Source organism: Chlorocebus sabaeus, chromosome 15 (genome assembly GCF_047675955.1).
Source record: "Chlorocebus sabaeus isolate Y175 chromosome 15, mChlSab1.0.hap1, whole genome shotgun sequence".
Lineage (NCBI taxonomy): Eukaryota > Metazoa > Chordata > Mammalia > Primates > Cercopithecidae > Chlorocebus > Chlorocebus sabaeus.
The window spans coordinates 58,122,459-58,148,797 of record NC_132918.1 but is presented as its reverse complement, the minus strand read 5'-3'; the positions used below and the strand labels follow the sequence as shown (position 1 = coordinate 58,148,797).

The 26,339-nt window shown below is 39.9% G+C and overlaps 1 protein-coding gene across 4 annotated transcripts in view; it reads right to left on the bottom strand.

Moving 5' to 3' along the window:
• The window catches only part of NPHP3 (nephrocystin 3), a 41,573-nt gene extending 23,262 nt beyond the window's left edge, over positions 1-18,311 (bottom strand). For all 4 annotated transcript variants that reach the window (XM_038002878.2, XM_073023604.1, XM_038002879.2 and 1 more), the window contains exons 1-8: positions 17,850-18,311; positions 15,591-15,716; positions 14,875-15,025; positions 12,598-12,750; positions 10,902-11,035; positions 8,944-9,104; positions 3,850-4,006; positions 1,175-1,249 (exon numbers count right to left, since the gene is read on the bottom strand). In XM_038002878.2, coding sequence (XP_037858806.1) covers positions 1,175-1,249; positions 3,850-4,006; positions 8,944-9,104; positions 10,902-11,035; positions 12,598-12,750; positions 14,875-15,025; positions 15,591-15,716; positions 17,850-18,242 — 1,350 coding nt within the window. In that variant the 5' untranslated portion in view covers positions 18,243-18,311. The remainder of the gene's footprint in view (positions 1-1,174; positions 1,250-3,849; positions 4,007-8,943; positions 9,105-10,901; positions 11,036-12,597; positions 12,751-14,874; positions 15,026-15,590; positions 15,717-17,849) is intronic.
• Positions 18,312-26,339: the final 8,028 nt, after the last annotated feature.

Genomic DNA, 26,339 nt, shown 5'->3' with positions numbered 1-26,339 from the left:
AATAGAATGAATACCTCTTTTTATGAAAATAAAATTAAAGGAATATTTTGAATCCCATGGAATTTGTTTCTTGAAAAATGTTACTCAACATCTTTGGTTGAATCTGGCTGGTGAATAGTTATAAAGTACTAACAACTAGGAAATATGTTATAAGAATTGAATTACTAAGATGTGATTTCTTGATTTCAAGTATCTCTGCTGTCATATTTAGTCTTTATATTAAGTTACTGAAAATATGTTCTCCTTCAAGCACTAATGATGTTAAGTATATTTACTTTCACTTGCTGCCATTCCTTCTGCTCAATGAATTTTATTTATCTTGGTCCTAAAATTCGCAAGATTGTGAAGATCGAATTTGATAAAGACAACCATCATACTAGACAGTACCATATAAAATGTGTTGCCATAGGTCAATACATTTTGGGGCTCACTCTTTTTCTCTAATAATAAATCTTCATACTTCCTACTTCTCAAATAGGGTCCCTGGATGCCTGGGGGAGGTGTCAGAAGGTGTGGGCAACCACAGGCTAAACATGGTACATCTTCCCACTGTGCCCATTCTGTTTGAGGAAGAGGGGAGTAATAAATAATCATTATTACTAGTTTTTCTAATACATAATTTTAAATTAATTTTTATATTAAACACAAACATAGACATAATATCAGGCAGAATATACAACTCACATAAATTTTCAAGACAGCACATGAAACTTCATAAAGACTTCCAGCTCAAGGCCCCTCCCTGGGCCATGTTCTCATCCCCCCCTGGAGGCATGCTTTCATCCCCCTCTTCTGTTAGGGATAACATGGTGGGAAAACCTGAAAGGGACTTTCCTAATATATAAAAATTCAAAGGGTACACAGAGGAGCCTCCCTATTGAATAAAATGAACACTTTCTCTCAGTTTTTAGCTAGCGCTTCTGTAATATGTTTTACACTTAGGTATTGAAGCATCAAATAGTCCTGTGAAATAGATCAGAAGTAAAGATATTAATACATGATCCTAGTAATGGTAAGAACATACCACAGGATGGACTTCCAACAGAAACAACAGCGCCTTCCTCAGGTACTGTGTTCAAAAAGACAAGCAAGTAGTTTTCTCTGGAAAATTCAATTTTATAGAAAGCGATCTTAAAACATTTTAGATGAAATCTTACAGAGAATGCATATTTACCTGTTTAATAATCTTTTCTACACAAATATAAGTTTTATATACTCCTTCTGCAGGATCTCCTGAGTGATCAATGATCTGGATAAAAATCATTTAAGAACAATGAGAAAAACCATAATATCAGAAAGAAGTGGTGGTAAACACTTTTATAGTGCTTATGTGACAGGAACTATTCTAAATATTTAACACGTATTAGCTAATTTATCTTCACAACAATCTTAGGAGGGAGATACTATTATTATCCCCATTTTATAGAAGAGTAAACTGAGGCACAGTAAGTAACTTGTCCAAGGTCACACAAGCGATTTAGTGTGAAAAATGGAACAATAAAACAAGAAGTAGGCCACATGCGGTGGCTCATGCCTGTAATCCCAGCACTTTGGGAGGTGGTGAGGCGGGCGGATCATGAGGTCAGGAGATCGAGACCATCCTGGCTAACATGGTGAAACCCCATCTCTACTAAAAATACAAAAAATTAGCCGGGCGTGGTGGCAGATGCCTGTAGTCCCAGTTACTCGGGAGGTTGAGGCAGGAGAATGGCGTGAACCCGGGAGGCGGAGCTTGCAGTGAGCAGAGATCCCGCCACTGCACTCCAGCCTGGGCGACAGAGTGAGACTCCGTTTCAAAAAAATAAATAAATAAATAAATAAATAAGTAAAAAGAAGTATACATTTTTTTTGCCCTGTCTCTAAATTTTCTCTTATGTATTTCCATACCACTCAATATATTTACCCTTCAAAATGCATCAAAATCCAATTTTATATCAATAAAACTATAATTCTACAAAAGACAAAAGCAAAATAGTATTTTACTATGTAGTCTTACTGAGTTTGCTGAAAGAAGAACACCCAATCTGTAAGAACATGTGTACTGCTACTAATAATATTTGATAAAATGAGAATAAGGCAATGATTTTATAATAAATACCAAGCAAACAAGCATGGAGATTCACCCTCCATTTACATTTATAATCATGGTAGGGAGACCTTATTTCACTCCTATTTTATAAAATAAACTCATCCTTCTAGCATACTAATTTTTTAAAAGTAAAGGTTATAGAATACATAGAATAAAAAAGATAAATTAATATCTTTTTTTGTGGGACCTAGTGGACTAGGCTGATACTACAATAATTAAAGAATGAAATGGCTCTGGAAATGATAATTAAAATGCACTTCCTTTTTGTCTTAGCCTCTTTAGCTTTATATGGCATGCTGGTCTCAAGCTATCTTTTCAATACTAAATGATGGAAAGAAAAATGCTTGTATTCATATTTGATTTTATTTCCTGGCTGGGCACAGGGAAGTGAAAACTGTAAAAATCCTAGAGTTGTTCTCAATTGTATTATTCACATTAACTACAGACATTTACCAAGTTGCCTCCGTGTACAGTAATAAAAAGCCTATAATATCTATTCTAAAAATTATCCCAACAGGCATCTAGGAATGATCAAATTTCTCTCATCCCATCATCAGCTTTTTGTTTTTCCCAATGCTCTTAGGAAAAGTCACTATAAAAATTCTCCTCCTGCAGCATGGACAACATAATGAGACCCCATGTCTATAAAAATGGCCGGGCGCGGTGGCTCAAGCCTGTAATCCCAGCGCTTTGGGAGGCCGAGACGGGCGGATCACGAGGTCAGGAGATCAAGACCATCCTGGCTAACCCGGTGAAACCCCGTCTCTAGTAAAAAATACAAAAAAATAGCCGGGCGAGGTGGCGAGCGTCTGTAGTCCCAGCTACTCGGGAGGCTGAGGCAGGAGAATGGCGTAAACCCGGGAGGCGGAGCTTGCAGTGAGCTGAGATCTGGCCACTGCACTCCAGCCTGGGCGACGGAGCGAGACTCCGTCTCAAAAAAAAAAAAAAAAAAAAAAAAAAGTTAACAAAGTAGCCAGGCACGGTGGCCCGTGCCTGTAGTCCTAGCTACTCAAGAGGCTGGGGTGGAAGGATTGCTTGATCTCTGAGTCCAGGAATTTGAGGCTTCAATGAGCTATGAACATGCCACCACACTCCAGCCTGGGTGACAGAGTGAGACTCTGTCTCTTAAAAAAAAAAAAAAAAGTCTCCTCCTGACACGAATCCTTGGTCAGTAGACAGAAGAACTCTACGCTTGGGAGAAAAGCACAAAATATCATCTGATCATACAGATCATACTTGTGCTAGCCACACTTGGCGATTCCTTTTTCCTTTTTTTCTCACAACCCACAACCAATCTGTTAAGAAATGATATTGGCTCTACTGTCAAAATGTATTCAGAATCCTACCACTTCTCATCATTTCCTCTACCACCACCCTGCTTGGAGCCACCAGCATCTCTCACCTGGATAACGGCAATGGCTCTGAGACTCTGCACACTAACCCCTGAATGACCACCTATTCTCAACGTGGCAGCCAAAAAGATGACTGTCAGATGATCACGCTGGCCCTCATTCTATTGCTTACAGTCCTGCAATGGCTCCCAATCTCACTCCAAGTGAAAAGCCAATATCCTCAAAATGACCTCTGAGGTTCTTCACAGTCAACGAGGTCCCCTCTCCTTCTACTCCCGTCACTTATCTGCTCCAGCCACATGGGTTTCTCTCCCCTGCCCAGACATGCCAGGCTCATGTCCACCTCATGGCCTTTGCTCCAGTTTTTCCCTCAGCTGAGTGTTCTTCAAAAACGCCTATGAATTTTACCTTGGCTTTGTTGGTCTTGTTTAGATTAGAAACTTGATCAATCAATTGCTGGACAGAGTCAGAACTGACTTTTCCATCTTCCAAACGATGAAAGATTAACCGAGGTTTTCCTTCAGGGTTTTTCAGAAAAGCTTCTTCACAGTCTTCCAATAAAAGGCTAGATTGGAAATCAGCATTTTGTGTGCTATACTGCATGTGGCAGCAAGCAGTTAGTTAATCAACCTATACCAATAATGGAGTTTTACTACAGTGACAAGCGGCCAGAAAAGGTCCAACTGCAGAACAAGTGAAGTTTTCCAAAAATGGATGTGTTATGGCTCTCTTCTAGCTTGGTCTTAAAATATAATACATTCATTAACCCACAGTGAGCATAAATATAATAAATTATGCATTAAATTGTAAAGCCCATATAACTTTATTTTTTAAAACTAAGAAAGATCTCAAAAACACTCTTAAACTTGGCTCAAAATAATGGACCAGACTCAGGAGACTTTGAAAATAGATGGCAAACAAAATTCCATCTAAAAATGTATAATTTCTATGTTAACACAAGTAGGCAGGAGGTCATGTGTGGGGAGGTACACAGGCACCATCCAGGGCAACAGCCAGGTTCCTGCACTGCTTTTCCAGGGGTTCTTTTTAATGCCTTTAATTTGACCCACCTCACTTCATGGCAAAATCACAGGAGAAATCTCTTCCAATGGAAGATAGGAACTGAAATATGGCAAGTCCAGGAGAGGCGTTTATTCCAGATAAAAGTTTCAAAAGAGGAATTCTTTGCTCTTGATTGGCCCTCCTTCATTACATCAGCACCCTTTTTGGGCAGACCAAGCTCACTAAGAATTCTTGAACCTACATAGAAGGAGAGGAGCTTCTCTGTTTGGATGGCAGCCCCAAAGTTTTGACAGTTTTCTCTTTCCCAGTTCTTTTAGTCTTTTCTCATCTAATAAATGACCCTAATCCTTATACCCAATATATACTACAAAAAAGATCTGGAGACAGATTGGAAGAGGTTAGATGACTGGAAAAAACCTTGACTGAGGTGAAGGTTAAAAAATTCCAAAAAACAACTTTGTTACAGGGAACCAAAATTATATTTTTAATGAAAATTCTAAAAAAAAAAAATCCTAGAACTAATAATCTGCTGAGGTCTTTCTCTCGCTCTCCCTCCCGTCTTTCTTTCTCTCCCTCTTTTTTTTTCTTTTTTTCTTTTTTTTTTTTTGACAGGGTCTTACTCTGTCACCCAGCCTGGTATGCAGTGATACAATCACAGCTCACTGCAGCTTCAACCTCCTGGGCTCAAGTGATCCTCCCACCTCAGCCTCCAGAGTAGCTAGGCCCACAGGCACATGCCACCACACCCAGCTAATTTTTGTATTTTTTGTAGAGATGGGGTTTCACCATGTTGCCCAGGCAAATCTTGAATTCCTGGGCTCAAGTGATCCTCTCACCTTGGCCTCCCAAAGTGCTGGGATTACAGGCATGAGCCAAGGCGCGCAGCCCACATCTACTGGGGTTTTCTACACAACAAAGGACACTGTAACCAATTCCCCTTTCTAGAAAGCATTAAATGAAAGTTGTCTAGAGAAACAAATTTTGTGTGTGGGGTGTGTGTGTGTGTGTGTATGTGTAGAAGGGTGATACTATATGATTCAGAATTTGCAAATTAGACTACTAGACCAAATTATTAAAAATTAAGAAACATTCTATTGTATATTTCTGTGCCAATCCATTCTACCCAAACCACAGAAGTTTTCTATGTTAAAATCACTCTGACCATGTTCTATAGAATTTTGGAATTTCAATGATTCATCTGTCAGTGCTTTGGGGGAAAAGTCTGTGGCTCATTAGAAGACCAAAGAGTGGGTGTGCTGTTCAGGCACATGTCCATATTTCAAAACATTCCCTACAAAACTGACCCATGGGGCTCAGATAAAATGATATGATCTCTGGGATTTTAATCAAATAATTTGGTGGAATAGAAGCAGATGCTACAGATGAAACAACTGGTCATGAGTTGATAATTGCTGAAGTTAGACAGTATGACAGGCCAGCTAATATGTTGATAAACTGCACTTTAGGATCCCTTCAGAAAGTAGCCTGAGCAGACAAAAACGTAGGGGAGGAGCTGCTAGAGAAGATGCAGCTTTGTGGGGCTGGAGGAGTTAAAACAGTGAGGCTGAGGCATAATGAGGAAAGTTCAATTATAGAACAAACAAGAGCTTCCACTTGCCTAAATTCTATAAGGAAACTCTATAGGCGATCTGGTTAAAAAACAAAACAAAACAAAAACAAACAAACAAAAAAACGAAACCAGTAATAGGGCCCAAGAAGTCCTGAAAGATGACTGAACTACCCTTTAGGCGCAGAAGCCTCCCCATCCCTTGAGAAAGACTGATGATGCCCTGAGGAAAATCAGTCACTGTCACCCCTCTGTGCTGCTGTGCGAAGGGAGAGGCACCTCTCCTTCTACCCCTTCTACGTAGGTTCAAGCATTCTTAGTGAGTCTGGTCTGCCCAGCAAGGGTGCTGATGTAATGAAGGAGGGCCAATCATGGGCAAATAATTCCTCATTTTAAAACCTTTATCTGGAATATTCCTACTCAGCCAGCCTCTCCTGGACTTGCCGTATTTCAGTTCCCATCCTTCACTGTAGGAGATTTCTCCCAGGATTTTTCTCCTTCCATGAAGGGAGGCAGGTCAAATCAAAGGCATTAAAGAAGAACCCCTGGAAAAGCAGTGCAGGAGCCTGGCCATTTCCCTCTAATGCACCTTCTCCGGTGACACTGAGAGGCACAGTGCCTGTGCACCTCACTAAGCGTGACTTCCTGCCTACCTTCCCCGCCTACAACTAAGCATGTTGTTAGCATAGCTGCTCCAAATCCAATCATTTCATACCCTAAAACCATACATTTTGAGCTTCATAATTTCTTATAAGAGACCTGAATAGTGTGAGAAGCCAGTGAACACTATCTTCAAATAACTCTGTGGATACCATCTGCACACAGGGAATAGTTATTGACCAGGAAACTGTTTCCCCATGGAGCTTCCAAGCTGCTCAGGAGAGGCTTTTCTAGATTCATCTTTTGGGAAGGATGGGGTAGTCACTGGGGTAGGTGAAGGCGCAATCTGAGAGAAACAAAGGCTCCGACAGCCCGTTTGTGGTGTGAAGCCCATCCCCACTGCCGTACCTCTTGACAGGCATGAAAGAAACAAATAATAAAATCATAAGCAGCTGGAATAAGAAAAGTTTAAGTAAAATAAAGCCAAAGTAGAGACTAAAATTATTAAATTTAAGAAATTAAAATCCTTATTTAACAAGAATAAAATTTTTAAAAATGAACAATATAAAATTTTACTAAAAGGAGATAAACTGAAAACTACTAAGCAAAAGTAATAAAATATGAAATAAATGGAGAGGAAAACATTAAGAAGAGTTTAAAATTGGAAAAGAAAAATAAATGTTAAAAGTGTAAAAATACTGTATACAATGTTTTATTTTAAAAGTAAGGGTTTTTTTGGTTTGTTTCTGAAACAGGGTCATGCTCTGTCACCCAGAAAGTTTCTTTAATGTAAAGAAAAACAAAATGGTTTTATGGATTAAAGATAAGATAGAAAAAATAATGTAACAACAAATAACATATTACCAAGTAAGATTTAAAAAAACTACTCAATCATTAAGTAATAAGACAAGACATATCCTTAATAAATATAAAAACAGGGAAAGAAAAAGGAAGGGGTGGATAGCAATGAAACCCAACTGAAGGCAATCAAGTTGAAGAACTCCTTAAACATATTCTGGATGAAGGCTCATTGACCAGGTAGTTGCCTGTTCACCTGGCCACTAGGCAAAGTCTTAAGGGTCACAAATGCGTTATACTGTAGGGAAACTGGTGAAACTTAAGGCCCTACATACATCTATACACAGTTAAAGTCAGAGTTGGTCCACAATTAAAAATAAAAAAGCAAAATGCTTTGGAAAGGTTAAATTTAGACAGTAAATCTAGAAAGAAAAATTAGCCTCTTATTAAACTTATTTTGTCCTTTACATCTAACTGGTGAAAAAAAAATATTTACTGGCAGACAAGATTCATTAGCATGATTATATTCACATTATAAGAACATTGTTCACTTTACTGGGTCTATTTAAACAGTAAGCTCCTCACAGCATGTAAATTATGATTCAACACCTATACAAGTGATCAAGTACATGAACTTCATATGTAACATATATAGTTCTAATACCTCTCAGTTTGTATCCAAAGGAAAAAAACAATGAAGGTTAATGTTGATTATTGAAATTAGGAGTTATTAACTTTTTCTGTAAAAGGTCAGATAGTAAACAGTTCAGGTTTTGTAGGACATATGGTTTCTGTTGTAACGCTTCAACTTTGCTATTATAGTATGAAAGCAGCTGTAGAAAATACATGAATGGGCCGGGTGCAGTGGCTCACGCCTGTAATCCCAGCACTTTGGGAGGCCAAGGTGGGCAGAACACAAGGTCAGGAGATCGAGACCACCCTGACTAGCACGGTGAAACCCCATCTCTACTAAAAATACAAAAAATTAGCTGGGCATGGTGGCAGGCGCCTGTAGTCCCAGCTACTCGGGAGGCTGAGGCAGGAGAATGGCATGAACCTGGGAAGCGGAGCTTGCAGTGAGCCGAGGTCGCATCACTGCACTCCAGCCTGGGCGACAGAGCAAGACTCTATCTCAAAAAAAAAAAAAAAGAAAGAAAAAAAAAAGAAAATATATGAATGAATGAATGAATGAATGTGGCTGTGTTCTAATAAAACTTTATTTACAAAAGCAGACTCCTGGCTAGATTTGGCCCTTGGGCTATATTTGCCAAACTCTGATTAAAATAAGTTATAAATTAATGATGTTGATCACATGACCTATGAAAAAAGTCTAACAGCATAAAACTTTTAATTCTTGTTTTTATTTAAGTACAAAACAGTTGTAGAATTAATTGAATTTCATGGATTTTTTTATTATAAGGATGCAATTAAAATTTATCTTTGAAGCTTATTTGGCAACCTCAATTCTATTTACAGTTTACTGCTTATAATAAATTACATTTTTTTCAGCTTACCTTGGTAATGTTACGTGAATAAATAAAATAACTAAAGAACTTTTCTCAATTTCCCATTTTCTTACAGTGAGGTATTGATTTTCAACATCTATTGGAAAATAAACAGCATGGAAAAAATATCCCATTGTCTCGCACATTCTCTTAAGTTTAGGTGAATAGTCCTAAAAACAAATGAAAACATATAAAAGCTTAATGTATTTAACTAAAGATCAAGTGAGATTCATACTACTTAAAATAAAAAGTTTATTTTGCTTTAAAACAGGTTATACTGGATATCTTTTAATATAAACTTTTAAAAATAATCACATTTTAAAGAAAATCTTAAAGAGAAAAGGCATGCTTCTCTCAAATACAAATAATAATAGCTTAGCAACCTAGCCTTTTTCTAGCTCAGAAGATGACTTATTTCATAATAAACCTAGAACAACAGGAGACAGTATTAGGCTATTCTGCTTTGGTATTTGTTTCTTTTTTGTATTATTACCATGAACAATCTGTTTTATTGTCATAAAGAGTGCAAAATATAGATCCATAGATCTGTATAGTAAAAAACATCCACTATGATACATCAGAACGCTACAGCAGAGAGATTAAGTTAAAAGCACATAAATCTACAATTAACGTAGTAAGTAATGATGACTATTATGATGAAAGAAATTAGTAATACCCTCAAAATGTCCTTGGGAATAACATATTCAATTACTGGATGGAAAGCTTTGGGCTTTAAAATATTTTATCTTTTTACTAAAATTGAATAATATCGCAAAGGAAAGCTAGATGAGTTTGGTAATCAACAACAGGGAAGATGTTAATATAGCAGGTATAGCATGTGACACACATTCTATAAAATTCCCTTGGAACACTGGTAGGCAAGCTTTTTCTATAAAGGGTTAGATAGCAAATATTTCTGCAACAATAATAATCACTTAACAACTTGGCTGTTTTAGCAGGGATCTTTGTGGTTTCTTTGGCTTCCATCACAATTTACTCTGCCATTGAATTGGTGGTGTAGTGCCGCCATGGATGATATGTAAACGAATGAATGCGGCAATGTTCCAATAAACTTGATAGACACTAAAATTTGTATTTCATATAATTTTCATGTCATAAAGTATTATTCTCCTTTTGATTTTTTCTACCACTTAAAATGTGAAAACCAATCTTATCTCTGGGCCATTTAAAACAGGCAGCAGGCCAGATTTCGCCAACAGGCTATAGTAATCCCTGCCTTAGAATAACTCCAATGGCTGCCTTGGAAAATTTAAACCATGGTAGGGAGAAAATTTTATTACCTGAGACAGACCCAAGGATAGAGCTGGCAGAGAGAGTAACTAAAGCAGACACAATCAACAAGAGTCTTAAACATTGTGGAGAATATGCAATGAAAATTTCACAAAAAAAGCCTAGGCAACACAATGAGACCCTTTCTCTACAAAATAAATAAATAAATTAATTAATTAAATTAGCCATATTTGGTGGTGTGTGCCTGTAGTAGTCCTAGCTGTTATGGAGGACTGGGTGGGAGGACTGCTTGAGCTCATGAGTTTGAGGCTACAGTGAGCTATGACTGTGCCACTGCCCTCCAGCCCAGGCAACAGAGCAAGACACTGTCTCAAAACAACCAAACACACACACACAAAAAACTCCAGAAAGTTCCAACACCTTAGTCTGACATTTAAAACTAACTAAAACAAGTTAAAACCTTCTTTTTCTGTCCTAGCTCCCATCCTAGGAAAGTTAATTCCAGAAAGTAAACATAAACCCTCAATTCACTACCTTTCTTTGCATATAATACTGAAAAATATTTTCTCTTAAGAAAAGCCCAAGACGCTGCCTATTCTTTAAGACATAAAATCTAGTAGGAAACTATTTGGTTTAGATACAGTAGTATCAGAAATAGAATATAATATTAACTTATATTTTAAATTGGTGGATACAGAATTTATAAATATCCTCACCTTAAGGAAAAGATCCATCTCAGGCTGGGTTTCATCTGTATAAATGAGGTAACATCTGACAGTGTTACTCCACAGAGAATGTGAAAACAGAGGAGTAACTTGTAATAAACTAGCTACAGCAATATCCCAATCATCTGAAAATAAAATTGCTCAAGTTCATGAAAAAATTACCAGAACACATTTGATCATTCTAAAAAAGTTTAAAAAACATAACAGGTATCACAGAATGGAATCTCATCTTACATGTTAAGACTGCCATAGCTTCTAGAGTAATATATTCAAAGGCAATTAGTTTTCTAAACACAAATTCTATCCTAGGACTTGCAGCAATGAATGTCACCAGTGGTCTTCCCTGAGGCACCAGTGGTTCCAGTCAAGTGTCATGAAAAAATTTTACATGAGTTATTTGATTAGTTTGTTACTTGAAGTTAGCCTACATTACCAAGAGGATCTGTAGCTTTACTTTCTTATTATTCTTGAAATATATTGAGTTAAAAGAAAGCTCAAGAATGGCATAAAATGAAAAGTAGCCTTATGCTAACTATATTTAGTGAGAATAAAAATTTAACATATATTTGGCTAGTTCAAGAAGCAAAATTTTAAAAATGATTTTCATTTTGCTGATAGAGAAATAATTGTATGGTTTTAAGGAAAAAGAGTAGAACTACTTATAACTTCTTAGGTCTGCACTGATATTGAAATTCTAAACAGATCTTAGAGCTATTCTGGACACTGTGTTATGTAAAAATAATGAAAATATACTTTTGGGTATGAATACAGTTGCCCCTTGGTATCAGTGGAGGACTGGTACCAGCACCTCCCCTCACATACCAAATCCACAGATGCTCAGGTCCCTTATATAAAATCATGTGGTATTTGCATATCAACTACGCACATCCTCCCACATACTTTAAATCAAGTTTGTCCAATCCGTGGCCTGTGGGCCTCATGTGGCCCAGGATGGCTTTGCAGCCCAGCACAACATTATAAGACTTTTTTGCAATTTTTTTTTTAGTTCATCAGCTATCATTAGTGTTAGTGTATTTTACTTGTGGTCAAAGACAATTCTTCTTCTTTCACTGTGGACCAGGGAAGCTAAAAGATTGGATACCCCTGCTTTAAATAATCTCTAGTTATTTACAATACCTAATGCAATGTAAATGCTATGTAAATAGTTGTTATACTGTAATGTTTCTTATTTCTATTTTTATTGTTATACTGTTACTTTCTTTGTTATTTTTCCAAATATTTTTGATCAGTGCTTGAGTGGATCTGTGGATATGGAGGGAAAACTGTACTATATTACCTAATACAGCTTTTTGGTATTTTGCTCCATAACCTGCTCTAATCTTCAGCACTATCAAAGAAGCAGAGGGAAAGATTAAAACCTACTATTTTTCAGTTACTCTACATTAGATTTGCTGCTCAACTAAAACACTGGAGAATTCAGACCAGAACACAGTTACCAGAACCTGGCTGGCCAGGCTGGCAGGAGTACCATCTGATCCCCATCTAAATTATGTAACCTCGTCCTTCCTTGTTAGTTACAGCCCTACTGTATGATGGTTTGTCAATGGAAAGCACTAGGAACACAAATTTCATGCTTTGCTAATGGTATTAATAGTTCTAGCACAAGATTATAAAACATGAACAATCACTAACACTAGGCAAGTAATTGACAAAGAGCATGTATTACCTCTGTTAACATTTGCAAAGGGTCCTTCCACATCTATAGAACTATGGGCAAACTCAGGGCCTCTGAAGGACTGCTGAAGCTGGATCATGCTTCCTATGGAAGGTTCACTTCCCAAGGCTCCGCCAGTCCAATATTCACATTGGGTTCCAGCAGCTGTTCAGCAAGAGATTTTTATCTTGTGAAAGTCAACTTACTGAATGTTCAAAACCTCATTACATATACTGAACAGGATTTCTAATTTTAAAAAATACTAAAATATTATAAATATTCAAACGATTTTCAAAATACTTTGCCATTGACTTTTGGCAAAGTTCAAAGATACTGATTAACATAATTCTGGTTATCATCTCAAATTCAAAGAGCGGATTAAAAAGAGAAAGATGAAAAGAAACAAGAAACAATAAAATAGAAATCATAAGAAGAGGGAAGTTAAAAACATTTTACAAAAAAAATTCTAAAAATCATTTCTAACTGTACAGCTCAGGCATCAATTAAAATCTGAAGGAAAAAAGCCTCAAAGGTAGACTGTTACTAACACACATGAATATAAAAATATTCATAATTTATTAGGACATAAACTCTTTACAGCAGGGAGTACATCCTTCTCAACCTCCTAGAGCAACAAAATTAATGTCTGAATCATTAAGAACTTATGAATTTGATGATTTTCTAATAAATTATATTTGCCAGAATGTCTACATCTCTGGCAAAACTGAGCTTACTATTTGTAGCTCTTTGAGTCTTAAACGGGTGACATACCCCCTCAAGTGTTCCTTCTTCCTATTTAACACAAAATACGAAGAAAAAAGACCTAGAAAGGAATTTGTTTCTAATTTGCCGAGACAATTACAATAGTTTTGAAACACTGTACATTTGAATATGTCAATACTGAAATAATCACTAAGACTTGTGTTGGGGTATAAAAAAGCATTTTCTCAGCTACTCTTGGCCGTTAACAATCACTTTTTTGTTTCAGATGGAGTCTTGCTCTGTCGCCATGCTGGAGTGCAGTGGCGCAATCTTGGCTCACTGCAACCTCCATCTCCTGGGTTCAAGCGATTCTCCTGCCTCAGCCTCCCGAGTAGATGGGATTACAGGCACACGCCACCACACCCAGCTAATTTTTGTATTTAGTAAAGACAGGGTTTCACCATGTTGGCCAGGATGGTCTTGATCTCTTGACCTCGTGATCTGCCCGCCTCGGCCTTCTCAAGTGCTGGGATTACAGGCATGAGCCACCGCACCCAGCCTTCATTTTTTTCCTTAAAAGTTAGCAATAAAGGCCAGGCGCAGTGGCTCACGCTACTTGGGAGACTGAGGCAGGAGAATGGCATCTCAAAAAAAAAAAAAAAGTTAGCAATAAAAATTCCAGGATGTTGGTCAGATTCCAATGACACTAAAATGAAAATTAAGAAGGAATTGTCAGTTACTATATTTTACTCCAAAATGCATCCATTTGTGAGAATATACTTACAGTTCATTATAAATGGGAGGGTGATTACATTTTTCCACTGCATTTTAAAATAGAATCTTTTTCTTTTTTCAGTATCAATCACACTTTATTAACATTTTCTTAGAATATGTAAATCCTTTCACTCTGTGATTTCAAGCTTTTCTTTATTTCCAAAAAAAACATATTTTATGTAATTATAAAACAAATACTTTTTGAATAGTTCACAAAGCTATACTGGAAACCACTCAGTGAACTATAATGCAAGTATTCTAAATGATAGTTGCAAAGAATACATCATTATGTAAAGAAATAACACTGCAGAGACTACGAACTCCAATACCCATTCTCCTCTTCTTTCTTCAGTAACGGAACCCTACATTTGAGTTGGACTCTTGTCTGCCTGGCTGCTGATTACACTACCCAGTCTTTCCAGGTATAGTTCTGACTAATGGGATTTGAGAAGTCATCTTAGGTTGTGCTTTCTGGAAAAGGAATGTGTTCTCCCCTTCCTTCTTTCCCCTGGCTAAAATGCAGATGTGCTGGTGGGAGCTGGGATAGCTATCTTAGACCAGAGAATAACAGTTATGGGTTAGGGTTGGCAGAGTGACAAAGTAGAAGGAACTTTAGTCCCCAAATTCATACACTTCGTGGAGAAGAGGTGTCTTAGCAGCTGACAGAAAGAACGCATGACTCTATTTGCAACAATAGTTAAAGTGATAACCTAATATAGATAAGTAAAAGAAATCTAGCAGAATCCAAAGTTGGCTCTACATGTCATTAGAGCTATGTTGAAAGCTCAAAATATAAATAGGATATACACTTACCAGTGACATCTGTACAGTTGTCATCTGAATCAGACTCCCCAGGATCAAATACTTGGATGCCCTGAGCCTGTAGCCTCTGAAGTTTGCTCTCCAACTCCCTCTTGGCCCTCAGTAAGTCCTGAATTTCATTTTCTTTGGTCTCTCTAAAAATCTTTAAAAAGAATAATTTTAATTTTGAAAGTTTTTTTATAATCAAAAAGTTGTGTCATCAACTTTAAGGGAAAAATATTTCATTCATAAAACCAACATTCATTTGGTCCTCGACATTCCCTTTCGTAGGGTGAATGTCCCAGTACATTTACCTTACTGTTTTGCAACTGGAAGCCACTGGAACTCCAGCAGGATGCATGTCTGTGGTGTGGGTCTGTCATGTGCACTGCATGACGTTTAGGAAGACTGTCTCTGTCTACCACTAAATACCAATAATACAACATCTCTAAACATTTCCATATGCTTTTCCCCATACAGAAACGCTTCTCTTCTTTTCGAAATTATTATTAAAATGTTCACTTTCATACATTTTTCTTTGAAATGATCTCAAGTTCACCACGTCTAACTCAAAAATGTGAAAGTGCCCTACGCTAATTCTTACAATTTTCATGAATCCTACATAACTTACTTCTATTTATTCACCGTATTATTATATATTATATATACTTTTAGAATATACTGTTTTATTCCATGTTGCTTTGGGGGTAAAAATGTAAGGAATTTACCTTGAATTGCCTTTTAACTTTATCTCTGTCATGTTCAAATGTTGCTGCTCTCTCCATTGCTTGGTATTTTGCTTCTAAAGCACTTTCTTTTTCTCGAAGTATCTTCTGGTATGTTTTTTGAAGTGCCTAGAATAATTTACCTCGTTATTTCCTAACAAAAATAGTCTTGCTCCCCAATTTTACATTCTTATATATATATATGTTACATATCTTAGAATTTTAAGTCTACTTATTATTTTACCAATTATCAGGAACTTCATGTTGCCATTTTATTCAAAACATAATGGAAAAAAAGTGCAAGCATGCTTGAACTACAACAAATAAAGACTTCAACATTAAGCTTTCAATGGAAATTAACTTTTTTTGAAACACTGCATCAGTTCTTAAACTTCTTTATGCCTTTTCCATCTTTGTGATAGTAAACATTACATTTTATAAGGCTTAACTTGAAGGATACTTAGTTCTAGGAGACTGTGTGCCCCTTGGCACTATGTCTTATTCATCTCACCATCCCTTGAGCACTTCACAGTGCCTGGTACGCTGCAGGTCTCCAGTAAATGTCTGACTCAATGAATGAAATATAGAAGAGTTTTTTCATGCCTCGATATGTCAGAAAGGAACCAGTATGTTTCACAGGAAATCAGGACTTGTGACAGGAGTGACTGTGACGCTTGCCAACCCTTATTGCACTCCGCCCTGTTTGGTCTGGCCTTTTCTACCCCCACCGTGCAGTTGTTTCCAACGTACAATGTCTGTTGGACAGTGGCTTGGACACATTAAATCAGAGACTTGAAATGAGCGAGTCCATTTTATACATGCAAGTGCATTAAGGCTGCCCAGTAGGAAAACTGATAAGACAACAGATAAACTGCTATACGGACTTCTTCCCAGACAACCACAATAATTACACAACCGCTAATGAGGGAGTTTAAAAATAAAAACAACAACAACAAAACCTGACTAGAAGAACGTCTAGTCTTGAAGACAGGTGGTTTTTTTTCTTTTAGAAAAATCAGTCTGAGGTATTTATTTCACCCCTACTGTAATGACTCCAGAACTCTTAGGCTGCCTAGAAGTCTCTCCCACAGTAAAGAGTAAACAAACGACACAACAACGATCAGAGGGGCCCCAAACTGATGGCAAAAAGTCTTAGAGATGTGCTCACAGAAAAGCAACCTCTTGTTTTATATGCTTTTTTTTTTTTTTTTGAGACAGAGTCTCGCTCTGTTGCCCAGGTTGGAATGCAATGGTGCAATCTCGGCTCACTGCAACCTCCGCCTTCTGAGTTCACGCCATTCTCCTGCCTCAGCCTCCCGAGTAGCTGGGATTACAGGCGTCTGCCACCATGCCCGGCTAATTTTTGTATTTTTAGTAGAGACGGAGTTTCACCATGTTGGCCAGGCTGATCTCGAACTCCTGACCTCAGGTCATCCGCCCGCCTAGGCCTCGCAAAGTGTTGGGATTAAAGGCGTGAGACACCACGCCCGGCTGCTTTATATACTCTTTTAGGGAATTATAAAGGACCTGCTACATGGAGGGCATGCAATAATTGATTTTAGAGTAAATTAATCAAATGGACTAAGGAAATTTGACTATATCTAGAAAAGGTTTTCAATCATAGCAGTTAAGATGGTGAGAATCAGGAGGCTTCCAGAAAATTTCATGTCAAGACCATTACAATGCAAGAGCCACGAAACTTCACAAAGAAACCGACACATGAGCCCCACTTTGGAGCCCCAGGTAAAATTTTTATGGGGAGGGGGAGGAGGGTAAAACTCCTAGGAAGAGTTTGTTGAGCTGCTTCAACAGATGTCACCAGCCTTCTGAGGGGGTGAGCGCGGGGGCCGGAGTGGAGCTGGAGATTGGCATTCGCCTCCTCAGGACACTTTACGGCTAATTTCTTCTAGGTGTCTTAACAAATAAACCAGAAATAGAAAAGCGGGGGCCAGGCGCGGTGGCTCACTCCTGTGATCCCAGAACTTTAGGAGGCCAAGGCGTGAGGATCGTTGAGCCAGGAGTTCCAGGCTGCAGTGAGCCGCGATCGTGCCACCGCGGCGAGACCCCGTCTCCAAAAAAAGAGACAGATAAAGGGGAGGGAGTTAAGGAATTATTTCGGACTCGAAGAGAATATGGCCTCTCAAATTAAAATGGGCAGTTTCCGCCGAACTTTCAAAGCCGCTTGGTTTGGAGAGGGAGAGAAGGACGGCCGTGCTTTCCAGGGGTCTCCCGGCGTCGCGGCGCGGCCCGGCCCGGCGTTACCTGCAGTTCGGCCCGCAGCCGCTTGTTCTCTGTGTCCAGCTTGGCCTCGCGGCGGCCCATGGACAACAACTCCTGGTTCTTGCTGACGCGGAAGATCTCGTACTCCTTCTTGAGCCGCTCGTACTCGGCCGCCGCGTACTCCAGCTCGGGCACCGACGAGCCGGTGGACTTGAAGCTGGCCCCCAGCAGCCCGCCCGCGCCTGCCCCGCGGGGAAGCGACCCCGGCCCGGCCCCCGCCGCCGCCCCCGCGCCTCGGCGGAACGAGTTGCGTAGCAGGCGGGCCTTGGGCTTCACCTCTACCGGGATCTCGCAAGCCTCGCCGCCGCCCGCCCCGTACGTGTCCTCGATCACCTCCCCGCCCGCGGGGCTCACGAGCGACGAGGCGGTCCCCATGGTGTCCGCGGCGGCCACTAGCTAGTGGGTACCGGCGTGACTGGGCAGCTAAACGGAACGGGACGGGGCGGGGCGGGGCGGGGCGGGGCGGGGCGGCGGGGTGGAGCGAGGCTGGAGAGCAGGACGGGGCGGGGCAGCGGAACGGGGCGGGGACCGAGAGCAGGACGCGGCGAGGCGGGAGAACAGGATGGGGCGGGGCAACTGGCTGGGCGGGGCAGCAGGACGGGGCGGGGCAGCAGAACGGGACGGGGCGGGGGAGCAGGACGGGGCGGGGCAGAGGAACGGGGCGGTGTGGGAGAGCGGGATGGGGCGGGGCAACTGGAGGGGCGGGGCAGCAGGACGGGGCGGGGCAGCGAGACGGGGCGGGGCGGCCGGACGTATCGGGGCGGGGCAGCAGAACTGAGCGGTGTGGGAGAGCTGGACGGGGCGGGTCGGCAGGACGCGGCGGGACAACAAGAGGGGCCGGGCAAGTGGGGCGGGGTATATGGGCGGGGCAGGGCAAACGGGGTGGGTCAAGAAAGCAAAAAGGGCGAGACGGGCTGGCAAGAAGGGCGGGGCTCGCAGGAAGGACGGGTCGAGTGGCGACTGTGCAGGACCAGCAGCGGACTGGACGCTGGTGGAGTGGTGCTCCGACGCGGGGCTTCTCTCCGTTGTCTCCGCCCCGCTCGAGGCTCCCTGGCGGGCGTGCCTCACAGGGAGCACAGGCCTGGGTCCCAGCTGCTCCACCAATGCTGCAGCTATTTCTTTCGCTGCCGCCGAGCCTTACCGGAAACTCCTTTCTGGAAGCAGTTGGAGAAATCTGAAAAATTTATGGAGTGCCTGCTATGTGCTTCCCGCGATGTCTCTCTCTTAGTTTGCAGGTAAATAGAATGACCAGCAAGGAATAATGCCGGCCAAGAAAGAGCTTTTAGATTTTACGGTCTGAAACCACCAGGGACAATCCTTAGACAAGGTTAAGTTTTTTAACTCATTGCAACATGAGACATTGGAGACCGCACAGCACTCTCTTCTTCATTCCCTCCATCAAAGTGGCTAGTCATCTTTTCTCTTACCATTTAGATTTTCTTCAGGAAGAAGTCATACGCCAGGCCTTTGCATTCTTCAAAATCCAGAGTATACATACTAATTTCTTCAGGTGGTCTCCTGAGATAAAGGGAAACATTTCCACCATCACGGTACCTTAAGAACTTTCTACCTTTTCACATCCGTTATGATCTCTAACTTCTAATTTTTGAATTCTCCATGTGGATCAGGGGTTTAAGGATCATCCACTAGGTTTCTGACTAAACCCTTTGAACATTTTTGCATCTTAGTACCTCCTTTGGAATGGGCCTCAGCTGAGCACTTCTATAACTATGCTTGAGTAATAAGATAAAATAGCCGTCACCCATTCTCTCCAACAAATAACCAAATTCACTATGCGAACTTCCTACAGCTTGGAGAGTACATTCAGATTCTAGTCTGGAACTGAGTGCTCTGAAACAATGCATCTCTCCTTTCCCCACGTCATTTCTGTCCAGTGACATGCCTCTAATCCACATTTCTCCACCCTACTTGCATACTGATCTTGGATTACTATTGGTCAATGCCGAAGTGACCAAATTTCTTATTCCTAAAAAACGACATTATTTCTTCCTGGCTAACACGGTGAAACCCGTCTGTACTAAAAATACAAAAAATTAGCCAGGCGTGGTGGCAGGCGCCTGTAGTCCCAGCTACTCAGGTGGCTGAGGCAGCAGAATGGCATGAGCCTGAAAGGCGGAGCTTGCAGTGAGCCGAGATTGCGCCACTGCACTCCAGCCTGGCGACAGAGCGAGACTCCATCTTAAAAAAAAAAAAAAAAAAAAAAAAAAAAAAGACATTATTTCTAACCTCGTAATCTGTTTTTCTTCTTCATGCTGAATTTAACCCACATGCTTCAGTCTGCATTTTGGAAGAATAACTTTTAATACAGAAATATAGTGAGAATAAAATATTTGGCAGGTGGCTTATAACTTACTTAAAGATGGCCAGATTATTTTTAATAGTCCTCCCATAGAAAAGACAGCTAAGACAGCTACATAATTTGTGGGACCCAGTGCAAAATGAATGTGTAATGCCCCTCATTCAAAAATTATGAATATTTTCAAGATGGCAACAGCAGAGCATTAAGCCAAGTATGGGGCCGTTTTGAGTTTTGGGCCCTGCGCGACTGCACATGGGGTTGCATGGCCATGAAGCAAGCCTGTATATGACTCCTCACTTTGAACCTGAGTGAACTCTGACCGCTTGGACCAGTGGAATGTGGCAGAAATGACACTGTGCCAGTTTCCAAGGCCAGGTCTTGAGAGAATGGCAACTTCCACTTCTTGTGTCTTGGAACACTCGGGAGTGTTGAGCCACCATGTAGAGACTTACTAACCTGAGACTGCCTAACTTAAGAAGTCATACGTAGGCATTCCAGGTGACAGTCTCAGCTGGGCCCACCTTTCCAGCCAGAGTACCAAGGCATGTAAAATGAAGCCATCTTGGACTCTTCAGAGCAGTGCATTCACTATTTAGAAATTAAGTGACTTCAGTATACACTACAGGGAGGAAAATCACCCAACCAACCTCTGCCCACATTTCTGGCCCACAAAATCATGAGATATAATAAAATTACTCTTGGTTTGAGCCATTACAACTTGGTAATTTGTGTTTTCACCTGGAATAAGAAAAAATTTCTCTGTATTTGGTCAGGTAGCCTATAAACTGATAAACAATGCTACTGCCTTTTTTTTTTTTTTTTTTTTTTGAGACAGAGTCTCGCTCTGTCGCCCTGGCTGGAATGCAGTGGCGCGATCTCGGCTCACTGCAACTTCTGCCTCCCAGGTTCAAGCGATTCTTCTGCCTCAGTCTCCAGAGTAGCTGAGATTACAGGCATGCAGCAGCACCACACCTGGCTAATTTTTTTTTTGTATTTTTAGTAGAGATGGGGTTTCACCATCTTGGCCAGGCTGGTCTTGAACTCCTCACCTCGTGATCCACCAGCCTCGGCCTCCCAAAGTGCTGGGATTACAGGCCTGAGCCGCCGTGCCCGGCCTGCCATTTAAAAAAAAAAAAGGGATTTGTAGAATAAATATCATTTGGGTAGGGTACTGTGTATATGGTCCTCAGACTACGAATCTCGCAATCACTTGGGACATTTGGTAAAAATTTGGGGAGCTTGATAATTTTGCATGTTTAGTTCATTCCCGGGTGATGCTTATGTACTTTAAGATCTCAGAACACTGAGACTGCATAAAAATTGTGGCTAGGGATGATTTAATTCCTCACTACTCAAAGCATGGTCCTCAGGCAGTAGCATCAACATCACCCTGAAGCTTGTTAATCAGATTCTCACATGCTATCACTGACCTCCTGAATCACAATTTGCAGATTGAAAAGATCTCCCAGGTGATCTGAATATAGATTAAAATTTGAGAAGCACTACTGTAGAAAAATGGTTCTTAACCTTGGTTGCCATTACCATCACCTGCAGGACTTAAAAAAAAAAATAAAGACTGCTGCCTGGGCCTCACCCTAGAGCAATTAGATCAGAATTTCCAGGAGTTGAGGTCTGAACAGCATCAATTTTTAAAAGCTCCCCAGGTGATTTTAATCAGTAGTCAAGGTTAAAAACCAATGGTTTCACCTCTGCCATCTCATTATTGCCAACACGTGTGAGATCCTCTTTGGTAACCTTCTCAGTATCTGTTTACATGTATCCAGATTACTCTGTGAGCTTTCTTCACAGTTCATCATAGTGAAGGCACAGGTAATTTTGACCACATTGGTATTATTGTGCTTCAACTTTAGAGATAGACATGGCATTACAAATGGTCATAGTGTCCTGATAAAATTTATCACTCTGGAATAAATGACCTGTAAAATTGGAAATGCTGCATTGAGTAACAGTCTTTGAAGAAAAAGGAACTCTGCAAAAGGAAGGGATTCTAGCTCTCACTAAAATTGCCAACCTTCTCCCAGGCTGTTTGGTCCTGCTCAGTTCTACCAAGTGAACTCTGACTTCTAAAGTCTCCTACTACAAAGTCTGTAAGTATGACCCTAATTTTAGGAACTAATTAACAATAGGGGAAAACTGTGATTGAGCAGCTGTAATTTAACATTTCTACCATTAGGGGTCAATGTAACTCAGGAAAAAAATAATTTGGCTGTATATTAAAAAGGATCATCTTGTGAAGACGACAATCTGGGTGCTGTCTTCATTAGCAGTCATTTACACTGCCTTACTTAGTTCCCATCACAAGTAATAACATGACTGAAAATTATTATGAAACAGACAAGAGCAGGATCAGCAAGGCTTTTCTGTAAAGGACCAAATAGTAAATATGTCTTTAGTCTCTGTCACATTACTCAATTCTGCCATTATAGCACAAAAGCAGCCCCACACCATACACAAACAAATGGCGTGTTTGCATTCCAGTAAAACTTTATTTGCAAAAACTAGTGACTGGTTGAATGTAGCTCACGGGCTTGTTGACCCCTGAACTGGAGGAGTGGTTCTCAAACCTGGGTAATTACCTAGGAAGTTTGTTAAAAATCAAGAATCTAGAACTAAAAATACCGTTTGACCCAGCCATCCCATTACTGGGTATATACCCAAAGGATTATAAATCATGCTGCTATAAAGACACCTGCACACATATGTTTATTGAGGCACTATTCACAATAGCAAAGACTTGCAACCAACCCAAATGTCCATCAATGATAGACTGGATTAAGAAAATGTGACACATATACACCATGGAATACTATGCAGCCATTAAAAAGGATGAGTTCATGTCCTTCATAGGGACATGGATGAAGCTGGAAACCATCATTCTCAGCAAACTATCGCAAGGACAAAAAACCAAACACCACATGTTCTCACTTATAGGTGGGAATTGAACAATGAGAACAGTTGGACACAGGAAGGGGAACATCACACACCGGGGCCTGTCGTGGGGTGGGGGAAGCGGGGAGGGATAGCATTAGGAGATATACTTAATTTTGTAAATGACGAATTAATGGGTGCAGCACACCAGCATGGCACATGTATACATATGTAACAAACCTGCATGTTATGCACATGTACTCTAGAACTTAAAGTTAAAAAAAAAAAGTCTTTAAAAAAAATTTAGAGTCATGGACCCCACATCAAGTCCACTGAATCAAAATGTTTTTAAGTAGAGCTCACATATCTGAATTTTTAAAAGTTATCTTTTGACTTAGAAGCAAATACTAATTTAGGAACCGTTAGGATAAAATAAAGTTAACTTTACCTTTTAGGAAACCATACAGTCCACCTTGTTACAATGTTTTTAGTATCCAAATAACTATCCATGGTATAAAAGATATAAATGTGAAGTTTAGGCTTAGATAATCTCTATACTCTGAAAGTACATCAATGAAAGGCTCATTCTTCTGTAAATGTTTGTATTAAGGCCCTAGTCTTCAGATTATTTTGGCCACAGAACAACCCAGTCTGACAGAGGGGCATACTGAATTAACCTGAACAGGGAAGGAGAAGAGATTGATGAAAATAGTAAAGGAGAAGGAAAAGAGATAAGAGAAATGGTGGAGTGCTGTGTAGTATCTCCTTAAAAATGTCCCAAATGTTCCATAAGTTTACAAATTCTGAAAAACTTGCTGTGACCTGTTAATTTTTTTCATGAATTGGTGAAGAAGAGGAGTTTAGTGCCAAGGTGGGTGCGAGGGTGAAACAAAGACAGCACATCCACATGGACTGTACAGGGAAATGGGGTAAGAATATTTTAAATATGGGGTATCCATTCTTTTATGAAGTATGTGTTCTAACGATAGGGTTTCCCTGGGCTGTTTCCCCTTGGGCTAATCAAATGTATGGATATTTAGAAGGCCATGCTTTAAGAAGCGCTGCAATGGGTTTTGTTAAGAATACCATAGCCAATATGTTTACCTGTGGTCCTGTATAAAGCATACTGCACATTTGGGATATTTGTTTTACAAATAAAGGGGTTCTGTTTCTCCATAGCAGCCTCTAGAATGAAAGAAGCCATTTATTTCTTACTTGCTGAGAAATGTCCTTTTGTTTCTCAAATTCAAGGTTATTCTCCCTCCTCTCTCCGCCTCTGCCTTATGTTCATCTGTGAAGTTGAATATAATCTTAAATTCATCTACGGAGTCATCCATCCCAAACCTAGTAACCAGTGCCCACTTCAGGTTGTCATTAGTGAGTATCATTTTTTTCTTACATTCAATGCCCACATGCCAGGAGGAAGATGAGGCACCATATTCAATTAGTTCCTATGAAGGAGAGATGAAGGTTTCACTACTGTATACATTTGAGATGTGCCTTTTCTGACATAAGTCAGCCACGGAGAAGACAGTCAGCTGACATTTGTAGTTGCAAGGGAAAAAAAAATATCTTCACAAGTAATGTATGAATAAAAATGACTGATTTTAACTTTAAAAGCTTAAAACAGCCTGGTGTGCTGGCTCATGACTGTAATCCCAGGATTTTGACAGGCCAAGGCAGGTGGATCGCTTGAGTCCAGGAGTTTGAGACCAGCCTGGGGAACATGGTGAAACCCACTGTCTACAAAAATAAAAAAATCAGCCAGGCGTGGTGATGCACACCTGTATATAGTCCCAGCTACTCAGGAGGCTGAGGTGGGAGGATCGCTTAAGCCTGGGAGGTGGAGGCTGCAGTGAGCCAGGATTGTGCCACTGTACTCCAGCCTGGGAGTGAGACCTTGTCTCAAAAAAAAAAAAAAAAAAAAAAAAAAAAAAGCTTAAAACATAGGAGATATTATCTTTTAGATACGATTTACTTATGGTTACAAAATTTTATTAATTCTATCATAATTAAGGGGAGTTTACATATGAGATAACCCCAATTTAGAAAGGAGTTGTGTTCCAGCGATTAATTTAAAAACCTGATATTTAGTATTTGAAGCATATTTCCTCAAGAAACAGCATTAGACAAGGTGGCTATTGGTTCAGCTCAGCACACAGCTGAATGCTGTTTATGCTAAGTGCAGAGTAGACGACTCAAACGTCACTGTAATATGTAGTCTTTGGAAATATGCTTTCAGCGTATTAACTCAGATTATCCAGGAACACATCGATCCTTGGGCACCATGAAGAAGACACCTAAGGCCACAGGCCGAAGTGTACACATTTCATTGGTCTGAGACAGTTGTTCCAATAGGGAGGAGACCTGGAAAAGGGAATAGGGAACAAGTTGTTATATGGTTGCCATAGCTTAGATTCTGGCAAAATCTTGTGCAAGTTATTTAGCTTCTTGCACTTTAGTCTTCTCATCTGAAAATGGAGATAATAGTAGTTCACTTTATAGCAGTTGTAGATGTCCAAATGAATAAACTAGATTTGATTCTGTTTTGTTTCCCAGGGCTCCAGAAAATGCACTATTTCATTTAAACTCTCTTCTCTAAGTAACTTAGTAGGGAGACCCTAAACATTTTTTTGACAAGACTGACAGATATATTTCATTCTTTGAAGGCTGTTTTGATTGATATCCAACAAAACTCAGCCTCTCTGTGACAGAAATCACTGGCATATCTGCATCCTTAAATCCATATCACTACCATTGTCCTAAAAAATAGTGTTTCTTCACTGTTTTCTGGCTATTCCATTTTGAACCAGAGTCAAATCAGTCCATGGAGATGGGTGATGATCTCTTATATTCTGAGACCAAAAGGTAAAAGGTGCCAGACTTCCTTTTAAAAAATTATTTTATTTCTTAAGTTGACAAATAAAAATTGTATATATTTTTGGTATACAGCAAGATGTTTTCATACATGTATATTTTGTGGAATGGCTAAATCAAGCTATTTAACATATGTATTACTTCACATACTTTCTATGGTGAGAATGCTTAAAATTTCTCTTAGTAATTTTCAAGTACACAATATATTGTTATTAACTATAGTCACCATGTTGTATGACAGATCTCTCGAGCTCACTCCTCCTGTTTAACTGAGACTTTGTATTCTTTAACAGACATCCTCCAGCCCCCGTCACCACCAGCCTCTGGTAACCACCACCATTCTACTGTCTGCTTCTGTGAGTCCTCTTTTAAATTCCACATATAAG